Source organism: Schistocerca piceifrons, chromosome 10, assembly GCF_021461385.2.
Source record: "Schistocerca piceifrons isolate TAMUIC-IGC-003096 chromosome 10, iqSchPice1.1, whole genome shotgun sequence".
NCBI lineage: Eukaryota > Metazoa > Arthropoda > Insecta > Orthoptera > Acrididae > Schistocerca > Schistocerca piceifrons.
In genome coordinates, this window is record NC_060147.1 from 5,294,891 (window position 1) to 5,310,449 (window position 15,559).

Genomic DNA, 15,559 nt, shown 5'->3' on the forward strand with positions numbered 1-15,559 from the left:
GATTCCTTACCCTCTCCCTTAAAACCCACATCCTTTCGTCTTACCCTCTCCTTCCCTCTTTCCTGATGAAGCAACCATTGGTTGCGAAAGCTTGAATTTTGTGTGTGTGTTTGTGTTTGTTAGTGTCTCTATCAACAAACCAATGCTTTCGTTTGGTAAGTTACATCATCTTTGTTTTTAGATATATTTTTCCCACGTGGAATGTTTCCCTCTACTATTTATTTATTTATTTATTTATTTTTACTAAATAGTGGCAGTGCACACGGATGAGATTCACTACAACTTGTTTCTGATGGTGACATAGGGCATCACCAACTTGCTGTTAACATCTCATTATGAACTCTAGAAAATTATCTAACTACAATACATGTGAAATGCCTGATTGTATCTTTTTAATAGATGCTTTTACATGCTACCCCATCAAAACATATCCAAAATTAATGTCTTTAAGAAAATTGTATATGAGGTGAATTTAATGTAATTTTTTACATTCTTGGTTAACAGTCATCTCTGGTGCAGGATCAACAGATCTTGCATTTAGTAATTCCAGATAACTGAACATTATCCGCTTTGCACTTTTTGTTTTATTGTTTGCAGATGTAAGACACACTTAATCGATAATAAAAATCAGTCAGATAACAAGTGCCAATTATTTGGCAATGTTTTTTTCATAATTCTTCAATTCTTAAGTAGTTCAATCTCAAAGACATTGAATTCAACTAGCACGCCAAAATTAGTTTGATGCATGTTGGTAAAAAAAATTCATTAAACCTCGATTAATGTAATAGGAGATTTAGTAATTCATGATTCTGTGAAACTGCAACCTTTACTTATTCTTTTAGATCATCAGTTACACATGTACACCATCTTCGATGGCACCTTCTCCCCTTATTCCTTCAACAACAATACCTATTGGTAATTACCTTTGGGATTCTGCACCAGTAAAGAAACACTAATTACTTTTACTGTATTGTTATCCTCGGAAGCAGTATTTCGGTTAATTTCTTGACGCTAATTTATGAAATACAGGGTGTACATAAAGTCCGGGAACACATTCAATTATTGATTGCACAAGAACTGAACATTGTACAGATGTCATACATATTGCATTTTGAAGAGAAACTCCGAAAGTTATTATTTACAAACATTCGATATCCGAACCACGAGTGACCCGGCAGACGTCAGTACGGTAATCGAATTCTTGCCGTACCCGTCCCAGTACGGCATCGTCGACTGTGGCAGTCGCTTGCCATATTCTCTCCCGGAGCTCTGCTACATCGTGTGGTAGAGGCGGGACATACACCAGATCCTTAATGTTTACCCACAGAAAAGAGTCACAAGGAGTGAGATCTGGTGATGAGGGAGGCCATTTCACTAAACAGCTGTTCCCTTCTGTAGCACGGCCAGGTTTACGACCGGCGCTGACTGTCGGAAAATTACCAAACTACGCTGTGGCAGTATACGTGAAAAAAAAACTTTCAGGGTTTCTCTTCAAAATGCCATATGTATATTTGTACAGTATTTGGTTCTTGTGTGATAAATAATGGAAAGTGTTCCCGGATTTTATGTACACCGTGTATAAATACAAAACAAAATACTATTTTGTAGTAATAATAACTAACAGTACTTAGATCAGTGAGACACTTAGGTGTACTTAGGTCAGTGAGACACTTAGGTATTCATTACTATAAGTACTAAATCTTATGTATCAATGTTTTTACATGAATTCCTGCTTGCCCTATGTCAAGTGTCAACAGTGCCTATTAAATTTTTTTGTATGCTACCTGTAAATTTCAGGAACACACACACACACACACACACACACACACACACACAAATTACAAGAAAACGTACAGAATGGAACTTATAAAAGTCATCGACAAATTTGCATGACACTCATTAGCCTTGTAACCACCCCACTACCAATATATCTGAATGAATTTATAGTTTTTATTTCTATTTGCCTGTTGTTTCTTTACAGCCCTGTGTGGCTTAGTGGTAAAGTGCCAGACTACAAATCAAAGGTCTCAAGTTCGGTCCTCGGTCAATTGTAGGAGGTTTTTCTTTCATTCATCGCTTCTCTCTCCTGCGGCAATGTTTGTCACGTGAAAAGTGCCAAGTTGCTCTGAGGCTCAGAATCCCTGTTAAAGCGTAGACTGGCTGGGAATGCCTATTCAAAGTCAGAAGAAGGCAGCAGCCTACCACCTCTGACGAGATCACACCTACCGAAGCGCTGTTTAACTTTTTACCTTACTGCATCACTAGTGAAAATCAGACCACAGCATAAATTAAGTAAAAACGGTAGAAAAAAGGCAACAAATTTGTGGAATTTAACTTAGCAGCTTGTAACATACCCTGTCATGTTATTATGACCACCTGTTAGAATCCTGAAAACCACCTTTCGCAGAGCGGACCACTGCGAGACGTGCACGAAGAGAGTGAATTGGTTTAAATCTGGGGAGTTAGGTGGCCAGGGGAGTACAGAAGTACGCTAGGAGCTGTGTGCCACATTGCACTGTCCTGCACGTAGGATACGCATACTTGTGTCGATCCCTTGTGCCTTTCAGGATGACGAGATTACCAGGGAACACCATGAACACATTCCTCAGCGTGTAATGCTTCCTCTTGCGGCGGTGCGCTTCTTTCCGTCCCTTTACGACATACCTGCACCTACCTGTGAACATTGTCTCAGCATATCATCAGTAGGGAAGCCGAGTAAAACCTACTGTACTTTCCACGTGAACCATGCTGCAATTAAAGTCACTGATCTACGTTTCGAGAGAAAGTTTTCACACGAAATGAAAGGTTGGAAGTTTCGTCCTCAAATAATATATTTTGAAACTTAGGTGAACAAGTATCACTGCTAAGCCCGTGCTAGTCTTAACACACTCACTCACAATCCCTTTCACTCACGTTAGCAAGTTTATGGTATTGCATTTCCCGAAAACGTAATAGCTACGAAAATATGGATCATTTTTGATTGAGAATGCTCACCAAATATTAAGTCTGTCGGTACCTAATGCAGTCACACTTTTTAGACACCAACCTGCTCAATATGCCACGTGGAATATATGTCTTTTCTCATCACAAAATTCCCTTAAAAATTCCGAAATTTCTACACGCCCATCAGAAGAATTATGCCGTCACTTTACCACACGTTTGATGTATGAAACACTGCTAGACCGGCAACTTATCGGTTCCATCGGAACTACTACTACACAACTCCTCTCTATAATACTCCAAGTCTTCTCTACCAGCAGAGAAAGGCACGCAAGAATATCACTTTACCATTGGTCAGTTTACTCAAGAGCCAATAGCAAAACAACGTTCTCCCGCGTCAATCTGCGCTTTTCATCAATAACCAATCGCAAAATAGTAAATATAATGATTGCACTTTTTACCGATGTAATTATCTAATATCATGAAGTTTTGTTTATGCATAAAGTTATTTACTATTGTTATTTATACCTGAATTAACTTTCCCTTTACGATAAACTTATTTTACAAATCTATTCTACAAAAATCACCTTTCTCCATATCCACACTTCTTCGAAATGTTCCCACACTAAATCCCATTACACAACTCGTTAAAGAATTATCTTCATATTAACCTTAAACCACACTCGCGCATCATTCATACTGCTAAACACATTTATAACATTTTACCTACACAAAAAGACATAATAACACTTTATGAAAATACTAGAACAGTTTATGAAAAACATTCTATTACTTTAGTGCACTCTAGTGGGCACAATCGAAACTAAAATCACAGTCCCCCTATCCAATATTGTCCTCAATCGGCTGATGCATAAACTACATGCACGTCCAGTCTCGCGTCACCATCTGTCACTATCCAGCTCTGAGACACATCTCCCACCTAATCACATCCAAGGGAGGATCGTTATAAGGCACTACGCCTCACTCTTCTCACCGAACCGTTTTCATGATTGTTACACGGCCGTACACACTGACAGCCGTCTGTCCGACGGAGCATAAAATGTGATTCATCTGAGAAGGCCACCTGTCGGTTCTCAGTGGACATCCCGTTGCGGTATTGGCGCGCAAATTCCAGCCTTCACCGTCAATGAACAGCAGTCGTCACGGGTGCACAAAACGGGCGCCAGCTGCGGAGGCCCGTATGCGGCAACATTCACCGAACGGGTGCCGAGCAGACGCTGTCGGTAGTTCCTCGGTTCATCTCGGTGGTCAGTTACTCGACAGTTGCACGACTGTTCACCAGTACTTATCTCTGCGGCTGCTGTTCGCCCCTGTCATCTGTAGCCCGTGTTGCCTCTGTGCTGCCATTCTGCCATACGTGGTATACTTCAACTGTGGTGGCATGCAGACAGTTTGCAAACTTAGCCGTTTCAGAAATCCTTCCACCCTCGGTACGAAAGCCGATGATCGTGCCCTTTGGGACATCAGATAGATCCCTCCGTTTGCGCATCGTGACTACGACTGCATTGTTTTCCGTGTTCCCCCACCCTTAATACCCTCCCCTCACATATGTGAGTGGTTATTGCCCACCGATGTCAAACGCAGGTGGCGGTCTCATTAAGGACTGTGTAGATCCACTATCACACCGACAATGTGCGAGTCCAAATCTGTTTGCTGCATCTACCGTTGCCCTGTATGTAAATCGGTGGGACATAAAATTGGCACTCTAATAAAAGTGATGTGTCTCGTACTTCCAATTTTGATTATAGTTTAATGAGATCCTAATATATTTTCACAAAACCTTTACATAAAGATATGAAATTGATTTCTGTGCTAAAGCATAAAGAATCGAACTATGACTGTTTGTTTAACTCTTAATGGCTGACTTGTTGGACACGGCTCTCATGGTGTACATAAAAATCTCTGTGTGTGAGATATATAAAACATAATGAAAATTACACACATTAACTTATAATTAAAAATAATGCTGATATATTGTTGTGTATTGTTCCTGATTATTGCTTATTGTTCCTAATGTTTTGTCAAGAGCTGTGTCGGGCATTTTTAGAGGTGCTCCCGGTACTGCAGAGTCGTGCCGAGTTGGCGATACTGCGAGTGCCTCTGAAAGTGTCCGAGGCAGCTGCGAGTGAAATGCCGGCGACAGTAAAGTTTAATGGACCGTGACCGTACGACCCGTAAGCTTCACTAGCGACTAAAACATTCTACATCTTTGTGTGTTCCCCATTTAGTGATGAGGAAAGGTGCTATCGACTCTCCATTTGTGGCTAATGTTGTAGTTTATAAGGTCTTTATTAAATGTAGTTGTACGGAAGATAATTAGCTCTCAACTTAACGGACTGAAGATTAATACTAGTAAATAAAGATTACTCTGAAATGAGATTGCCAGCCCACTGGAAATGGCGTATATATTTTTCCAGCTCCCACCGGTATCGGTGGGCCTGCAGGTGACGGTAGGAGGAGACGGAGTCGGTGGCGGCGGCGGCGGGGGTCTCGGCTCGGCGGTGCATTCCGCCCGCAGCAGACTCGAGTCCCGCATGCACGCCAAGGGCGTTCCTGCACTCCCCACACTGGCTGGGGTCGGCAGTAAGTTTCTTGCCTCATTTACACTTCCTTTCTGCATCTTGCAAGTAACTAATTTTGTGCGCAAATTTTTAATTTTCCGGTAAAAGGGTTCCGATTAATTTCGTACGCATTACTGGATGAAATGTGACAGGCTGCCGGTGCCGTTCTGAAATATTTTATTTGTAGTCCGTTCACATTACTAAAAGCATTGCTAATGTGTGGGCCAACTGTCATGTCTTACATGCTAGTCTAGACAGAACAGTTGTTAATAAATTTCACCAAAAATGTCACATTAAAGTTATTCGGGTATCTCAACATTAATGTTTACATAGAATTAAAAAACTGACTTAAGTTAGTTACGTTTTTTTGTTATTCTACAAATGCTGTACTGATTAATGATGATGATGATGATGATGATGATGATGATGATGATGATGATGAAGATGAAGAAAATGAAGATGTTAATGATAATTCCAAATGTATTTTGGTAATGAAAAATCCCAATAGCACAAACTACATAAAGAAATGATCAAATCTGTGCAATACTCTTGAATTAAGATGATTTTGGTCTAGGCTGAGTTCAGAAATGCATTTCATTTTCGTAGATATGTATACTTTTTATAAATGACACCCGAGTAATGAGTTGCAGTAAGTCGTACGTGTCGTAATAATGTGTCGTGTCGGGTACTGAAAATGTGCTGCCAGTCGTTTACTACTTCCACTACACCGTGCAGGTCCGCGCAAGTGCAGCATCGGCAGCAGCCCGCTGCTGGGCGACCTCAGCCGGCGCATCGTCGATCTCAAGGTGGAGGGCGGCAGCGGCGGTGGGGGGCGGTCCGGCAGCACCGCCCTGCTGCAGACGCAGCTCGCAGATGCGGTGCAGGCCGGCTGCTCGCGCCGCGACAGCAACTCCACCGTCAGCACCTACTACGGCAGCATGAAGTCCGGCGACGTCAGCCGTAGGAGCAGCCGAGCTTCTCAGGTGAGTGCCAAAGGTGTCTTACTCGGTCAGACGTGATGTACTGTGCCAGTAGCGGCTCTTCCGTATTGGTACAAAAATAAACAAGTAAAAGTCGGACCAGATTCGGTCTCTTATATACCAAAACCTGAAAGTTTTTAATATAATGCACACGGACTTCTGCCATAAACGAATATTTCGTATTTCGTAACTCTTACATCTGAGCCCCCTTTAGCAGAGTTAACTGCATACCTGGTGCATTGACGTAGTTTCCACAGTGACACCTTACGAGCTCAAAACAAATATTAACTTAGCTCATTCGGGGGCGACTTTTGATCCCGTGATACCGGTGCAAGAGTAAAGACGCTAATAAAATAGTTCTGCTCAATGTGACTTAAACTTTTATTAGAATAGCACATCAGATCGCCAACGTGGTACTCTACCTGCAAAATACATAAATGAATGGAGTCCGGGACAAATGGTCACAGATGCGCACTCGTTTGCAATATTTCGACAGTTTGTGTAACTCTTACTTTCTTAATCGTAGTGTAACAATTTGAAACAGACTTCTGTGGCAAGTTATTTAGTATTCTTTTTTAAAGTTATTAATATCATTTTTGTTTACAAACTGATATAAACCTCTCATCTTTCACAAACTGATATAAACATCTCATCTTTCATACAATTTACACAAAGCAAGCACACCTCACGCACACACAACCGCCAACTCCAGCATCTTGGCTCAAGATTTTGTGTGTGTGTGTGTGTGTGTGTGTGTGTGTGTGTGTGTATGTGTCTCTCTCTCTCTCTCCCTCTCTCTCTCTCTCTTTACTGATGAAGGCTGTCGCCGAAATCTAAATGTCAGAGTCCTTCTGTCGCGCCTGTCTGCAACTTGACATGTCTTCTTTACAGTAAGTAGCAATCTATATTTTCCTACATTGCAAATAACAGCTGAAGAAGGGAAGAGGTAAACAGAGAATTAGCTAGCTGTTCTGTGCTTGTTTAATTATTTATCACGTTCTGTGGGACCATCTGGGGCGAAGTTACTCTGTTATAGAATGAGCCAGTACATAGTTTACAGAATGCTGATTAGAAAATTTATAAACAAAAAAATTACTAAAATGTGCTAAAAATTGAGAGAAAAGTTCTGCTCTGCAGCAAGATAATTTCTTGCTAAAGCAAAAGCAAGATAAGAAATTCGGTGAAAGGAACAGTAGTGGTCGCTCGTTACCTTGTCGACGCTGTTGTTTTCAGTAGAGAGTATTCTCATTGAGAACTTTACCTTCTAATGTAATGCAATTTCATGTATGCGTAGCACTAATTTGCAGGTGATTTTTCTTGGCTAGACCACCCAGATATATCACCAAACTGATGGGAATGATATTGGGATTGTTAAACAATAATAAAATACAATTTACTTAACTTGAATTTAGGATAAACTGTTGCAAGGTTACTGTCATAATTTAGTAACCTGGCACACTTTTTTGATTAGATCTCTTTTATCCATTTCCAGGTGTAAAACTTTGTTACAAATATCTTTACAGTTAACTTCTTCCACTCACATGTCAGCTTGTGAAAAATCCAGTGCCATGTTTACACAATACAGTGCTCATAAAATGTCATAAAATGTTTTTTTACAAAGGCTTGTTAACTTTTTGTGATGTTTATGAGTGATTAAATCTCAGTGAAAGAACAGCTGTTTGTCAATATCAAAAAATGATCTATGAAATACATTAAAGTTGTCAATCACAAATTTTTTTTTTAATGGTAATTTTACATCTAAATTATTCCAAAATTGATGTTAATGATTTTACGTCATTCTTTACAATTTTGTGTAGATGAATTTTCTAAATAACATTATTGCTGTTTCTGAAAGTTTATTTAAAAGTTACTGAAATGAATGCCTTCATTTACCTGTACCTATTAATGAAAGGTAAAAATGTTATATAGCAATGTAGGAAAAGATAGATTGCTACTTAAATATAAAACATACAGAAATTTAATTATAGCTCAGCATCTCAAAATGAAGTATATTTTGTTAGTAAATTAACATCAGTATGAAAATATACACACCGTATCAAGTTATTCACCGATTGGATATTGTGTTCTTCACTACCAGCCAGTATTGTCAGCTACATTACTACCTACACGTGACTCTTACAAGTACGGTCCACTCCACTCTCGCAGATGTCTGCTGCATCCTGCCTGAGGCCGGCGGGTACCGGGGGTGGCGGTGGGGGCGGGGGCGGGGGCGGCTCGCTGTACGATCCCATCTCGCCTGGCAGTTCGCGCCGCTCCTCGCAGCTGAGCACCAACAGCTGCAGCCACAGCCACCAACATCGGCTGCACGGCTCTTACTGCACCTCCAATCTCGTCGTGCAGGTGAGTGGAAGAACTGTACTGAGGGCATTACTAAAGTAGTATTTTGTCACCACAAAAGTATGTGGAACACTATATGCACGGTGTGTCTGAGAAGTCACTTACATCGAAACAGTATATTGTGTATTCGGGGTGTATACGACCCGGGACAACTGGGAGATCAGGGAAAAACCCTGGAATTTTTTCATTCGGGAGAAAACTGGGAAAAACCCAGGAATGTTTCAGAATTCTGGAAGAAAACTGGTGTTCTACGGATCAGAGCGTGGAATGTCAGATCCTTTAACCTATCCATTTTCCTTTTTAAATTTTCTAACCTACCTGCCCGATTAAAGTTAGATATAGTGTGAATTAGTGAAGTTCGGTGGCAGGAGGAACAAGACTTTTGGTCAGGTGAATACAGGGGTATAAATACAAAATCAAATAGGGATAATGCAGCAGTAGGTTTAATAATGAATAAAAAATAGGAGTGCGGGTAAGCTACTACAAACAGCATAGTGAACGCATTATTGTGGCCAAGATAGACACGAAGTCCATGCCTACTACAGCAGTACAAGTTTATATGCCAACTAGCTCTGCAGATTATGAAGAAATTGATGAAATGTGTGATAAGATAAAAGAAATTATTCAGGTAGTGAAGGGAGACAAAAATTTAATAGTCATGTGTGACTGGAATTCGAGAGTAGGAAAAGGGAGAGCAGGAAACATAGTAGGTGAATATGGATTGGGGGTAAGAAATGAAAGAGGAAGCCGTCTGGTAGAATTTTGCACAGAGCATAACTTAATCATTGCTAACACTTGGTTCAAGAATCATGAAAAAAGGTTGTATACATGGAAGAATCCTGGAGATACTAGAAGGTATCAGATAGATTATAATTATAATGGTAAAACAGAGATTCAGGAACCAGGTTTTAAATTGTAAGACATTTCCAGGGGCAGATGTGGACTCTGACCACAATCTATTGGTTATGAACTGTAGATTAAAACTGAAGAAACTGAAAAAAGGTGGGAATTTAAGGAGATGGGACCTGGATAAATTGACTAAACCAGAGGTTGTACAGAGTTTCAAGGAGAGCATAAGGGAACAATTGACAGGAAAGGGCGAAAGAAACACAGTAGAAGAAGAATGGGTAGCTCTGAGGGATGAAGTAGTGAAGGCAGCAGAGGATCAAGTAGGTAAAAAGACGAGGGCTAGTAGAAATCCTTGAGTAACAGAAGAAATACTGAATTTAATTGATGAAAGGAGAAAATATAAAAATGATTAAATGAAGCAGGCAAAAAAGAATACAAATGTCTTAAAAATGAGATCGGCAGGAGGTGCAAAATGGCTAAGCAGGCATGGCTACAGAACAAATGTAAGGATGTAGAGGCTTATCTCACTAGGGGCAAGATAGATACTGCCTACAGGAAAATTAAAGAGATCTTTGGAGAAAAGATAACTACTTGTATGAATATCAAGAGCTAAGATGGAAACCCAGTTCAAAGCAGAAAGGTGGAAGGAGTATATAGAGCGTCTATACAAGGGCGCTGTACTTGAGGACAATACTATGGAAATGGAAGAGGATGTAGATGAATATGAAATGGGAGATACGATACTGTGTGAAGAGTTTGACAGAGCACTGAAAGACCTGAGTCGAAACAAGTCCCCCGGAGTAGACAACATTGCATTAGAACTACTGACGGCCTTGGGAGAGCAAGTCTTGACAAAACTCTACGATCTGGTGAGCAAGATGTATGAGACAGGCGAAATACCCTCAAACTTCAAGAAGAATGTAATAATTCCAATCTCAAAAAAAGCAGGTGTTGGCAGATGTGAAAATTACCGAACTGTCAGTTTAATAAGTCACAGCTGCAAAATACTAACGCAAATTCTTTACAGATGAATGGAAAAACTGGTAGAAGCTGACCTCGGGGATGATCAATTTGGATTTCGAAGAAATGTTGGAACACGTGAGGCGATACTGACCTTACAACTTATCTTAGAAGAAAGATTAAGGAAAGGCAAACCTACATTTCTAGCATTTGTAGACTTAGAGAAAGCTTTTGACAATGTTGACTGGAATACTCTCTTTCAAATTCTAAAGGTGGTAGGGGTAAAATACAGGGAGCGAAAGGTTATTTACAATTTGTACAGAAACCAGATGGCAGTTATAAGAGTCGAGGGGCATGAAAGGGAAGAAGTGGTGGGGAAGGGAGTGAGACAGGGTTGTTGCCTCTCCCAGATGGTATTCAATCTGTATATTGAGCAAGCAGTAAAGGAAACAAAAGAAAAATTCGGAGTAGGTATTAAAATCCATGGAGAAGAAGTAAAAATTTTGAGGTTCGCCGATGACATTGTAATTCTGTCAGAAACAGCAAAGGACTTGGAAGAGCAGTTGAACGGAATGCACAGTGTAATGAAAGGAGGGTATAAGATGAACTTCAACTAAAGCAAAACGAGGATAATGGAATGCTGAGGAAATGAGACACTTAAAATAGTAAAGGAGTTTTGCTATTTGGGGAGCAAAATATCTGATGATGGTCGAAGTAGAGAGGATATAAAATGTAGACTGGCAATGGCAAGGAAAGCGTTTCTGAAGAAGAGAAATTTGTTAACATCGAGTATTGATTTAAGTGTCAGGAAGTCGTTTCTGAAAGTATTTGTGTGGAGTGTAGCCATGTATGGAAGTGAAACATGGACAATAAATAGTTGGGATGAGAAGAGAAGAGAAGCATTCGAAATGTGGTGCTACAGAAGAATGGTGAAGATTCGATGGGTAGATCACATAACTAATGAGGAGGTACTGAATAGAATTGGGGAGAAGAGGAGTTTGTGACACAACTTGACTAGAAGAAGGGATCGGTTGGTAGGACTCAGAGGGATGTAGGCTGCAGTAGGTACTGGGAGATGAAGAAGCTTGCACAGGATAGAGTAGCATGGAGAGCTGAATCAAATCAGTCTCTGGACTGAAGATCACAACAACAACAACAAAATAAGTTTCAGATTTTGGTTTATTTCCACCTTTCTGACAGTTGAGCATAAATTGCCTTGCAGAACAATGAAGCTATTTTTGTCGGTCTGCTAAAGAAATTTGGTTTTTATTAATCTTTTCCACTGAGGCAGTTCATTTATTTGGCTAGTTTCAACTGTTCACTACATTTCAAGTGCACATTTTTATTTTCTAGCATGTATGTCATTATGCCATGATAAAGAACCAAACATGAGATACCACATACAGTACTGGTACTCCAAGAAAATTTACATCCGAATCTAGACATACAAATGTGCACTTGAAGCCAAATTATGCTTTTTAGTATGGTTCACAAAATTCTGATGCTCTTGAAGAATGATCTGATGCCTCGTTTCTTTTATGACGTAATGCGAGATCTTTACGTGTACGAACGTACGGGCTTCCTGCGTCATCGTAGCTGGGCGAGCTCAGTGATGCCTGCTTTCTGGTGCTCTCTGCCAGCTACTGAAATAAACCCAGTTCTAACAGGTCATGGGAAAATATTGTGTATGGTGATTTGGAAAGTGTTACTTTCAAAGCAACTTTTCTTTTACGCAAGATGAGCTATGTGTGATGAATTTCTTATACCACAGAGCATTTGACCGATTTAAAATCAACTCTTTGAGGACGACTATTAGAAGAATTTCTAGCTGGCACATTTGTGTGCTGTATCTTAATGTGTAACACGCGCAAAAAAGATCAACCTTATATGTGAAAGCTTAGATTGTCTTGCAGCTTATTAATCGTAGAGACCAATATTATATGTGAAAGCTCTAATGTTCTTGTAGCAATACTATGTATATAAATTTAAAACCGTTAACTTTTCCTATTTGTGTGGTCGCGCTACTAATCGAGTGTCCTGCGCTCTGAATATCCGTGGTCATCAACTGGTGAGATCACGTAACGTGAGATATGACTGGCTTACAAAAGCCCATCGCAATCTCGATTTAAGTGCTTCGGAAAGTAACATGTGGTGTTTGGTGGAATTCGAATTTACATTTTCGTAATACAAAAATATGCAGCTTACACATTGCTGCAAATCACAGATCTTTCCAAAACATGTTTTTTCCCCCTTTTTTTGTTAGGTGCCGGGAAATTCTACGCCGTTGTATAAAACCGTAATGATTCAATGGATTGATAAGTTTTACAGTTATGAAGAAAGGTATATTGTAACTTAACACGGAAAAAGTGTATTTTCATCCAGGAGGAAGTGCATTTTTAACTGTGAAATCCAGGAAAAATCTGGGATTTTTTCTCCTCGTCCACTTATACACCCTGGTATTGAAGCACTTACCTGTAAAAGTTATGTATCTGGTAGGAGATGTCCTTCAAAAAGCTCCCTTAACATGTTACTGAAGTGTGGCATCAAAATTGTTCATCGAGGAACTCTTATGTGTGAATAAACTGTGTTGGAGCTCCATCCTGGTGATGACGATTTCCTTGTCCTTGAGCTAGGTGCCAGCTGTGTTAAGACGTGTCCAAATACGAATTTCAGTTCACGTACCTTTAAAAAAAAATGTGTTGCAAAGAATCAGAATGACATTCTGGCCTATGTCCAGGGTGTATACACTCCGGAACAACCGTGAATATTTTTATCCGAGAGAAAACTGGGAAAAACACACAAATATTTTGTAATTCTGGGAATTTTAAATTTTTTTAGTCTTTTCAACTATTTCACACATATTTTCTGCATTTGCCTCAAGAAATTCAAAAGAAACAGTTGTTTCATACATTGACATAGTACATAATATGATGTATCACAAATTTCCCTAGAGACACGTATTGTGTACCTCTCTATAAATTTGGAATTGCTTATTTCACCAAATCACTATCCCGATAAGCCAGTTACGAGTCGTGTCTCACTCGAACACCACTACCCGCCCCATTGCAGACGCAGAACATGTCACTGCAGCAGCAGCAGCAGTTCCTGGCACACGCGGGTGGTGGGTGTGCACAGCCACCCACTGCGACTGCATCCGCAGTCCCCGCCGCTCGGCCGCCCGGCTGTGGTACGGGGGCGCCACCCCAGTCCTGCACGCCCGTCGGTCCGCCCCCCGAGCAGCTCCAGCGGCCACCGCCACCCCCTTCGCGCCCGGCTTCCGCCATACTGCCGCCCATCCCTCCACGGGAGCTGCACCCCAACCAGGAGGTGGTGCTCGACGAGGTGGCCGAGGGCGAGATGGTCGAGAACAAGCTCGTCATCCCGGACGACATGCTGCAGTACCTCAGCGAGGTAGGTGGCACGACCTCTTGATGTATCTTCCCGTGTTTTGTCTTCTCGTCACTAAACTTCAAAATTTTGTACAAAATTTAATTCGACAGATTATTTTGTCGATAACATGTCCCAATATGTATCACCATGTACAAGCGATGAAACAGATACTGTCAGAATTGTTATGAAAACCATACTTACTTGCATGTTGAATAAACAAGTTAGGATACTGATTTCAAAGAAATAACCTGGCTCAGAAGAAGAAGAAGAAGAAGAAGACCTGCTATAAATTAATGGCGAGATTTATAAATTCTTCTTCTTCTTCTGTAGTGGTCAATGCAAGGATTGGTTTGCAGCAGCTACAATGGCAGCTTGTCTCCATTCTGTGCGTCTTTCAGCTTTTCTCTTCATTTCTTTGTAGGTGCTACATCCCACATCTTTCACGATTTGATCCATGTACCTCAGTCGTGGCTTCCTCTTGGTCTTTTTCCCTCGACATATCCCTCTGTGATTGTGTTCAGGAGCCCTCTATGTCTTAATAGGTGGCCTGTAAATTGCACTCTTCTTTTAACAATGAAACTCCAGAAACTTCTCTTTCCAGAACCACTTCGTTTGCGACCTTGTCGATACATTTTATTTTGAGCATGCGTCTATAGCACCACATTTCAAAAGAATTTAGCTTCTGGTCTTCCTCTGTTCTGAGAGTCCCTGTTTCACACCCATAGCATGCCACACATACGATTTCAAAAATCTTTTCCCGATTTCAAGGCTGATGTTCTTAGATGTTAATATGTTTTTCTTCTTGTTAAAAGCAGCCTTTGCTTGAGCAATTCTACTTCTCACTTCTGCCTTGCTCCTTCCATCCCTGGTAATATTACTGCCCAGATAAGTAAATTTATCAACTTGTTCAAGCAGTTCATTGCCTACATGAACTTGAACTTTCACCCAATCTTTTTTGTTGCATGCCGTTACTTTTGTTTTTGCTTTATTAATTCTCATATTATATTCTTCCCCCATAACTTTATCCATTCTATTCACTAGGACTACAAGATCTTCTTCACTTTCAGCCAGGACAGCTATGCCATCGGCATATCTTATCGTATCTATTCGTTGGCCATGAGTTACTACACCTGTCTGTGAATTTTCCCTTACTTTTTTCAGCACCTCTTGAATGTATACATTAAAGATAACAGGGGATAGTGCACAACCTTGTCGGAGACCTTATTGCAGGTAGAACATATAAATTCACAGTCTTCCACAATCATAAATTCCAATTTACTTATAAATTCGAGTACAGTCTCACCATCATAATACGGTATGCAATACAAGAAGTATTACCGACCAGAAACTATTCCAAACTGACTCCCGCTGTCAGACTCGTGTTAACATTTATAGAGTTTTGATATTGAACCTGTACTTTTCTCTTCATTATAACTTGTGATATTATTAAATTTTTACAATCCAAGTAATTTCACAACAGGAGTCTTATTGCAGATTATT

General features: G+C 40.4%; 1 protein-coding gene across 1 annotated transcript in view; it reads left to right on the top strand.

The window, feature by feature from the left end:
* LOC124719017 (transcriptional activator cubitus interruptus) overlaps positions 1-15,559 on the top strand; it is a 190,053-nt gene that overhangs the window by 155,472 nt on the left and 19,022 nt on the right. Inside the window, exons 11-14 of the mRNA XM_047244683.1 lie at positions 5,379-5,544; positions 6,258-6,505; positions 8,669-8,863; positions 13,739-14,080. Coding sequence (XP_047100639.1) covers positions 5,379-5,544; positions 6,258-6,505; positions 8,669-8,863; positions 13,739-14,080 — 951 coding nt within the window. The remainder of the gene's footprint in view (positions 1-5,378; positions 5,545-6,257; positions 6,506-8,668; positions 8,864-13,738; positions 14,081-15,559) is intronic.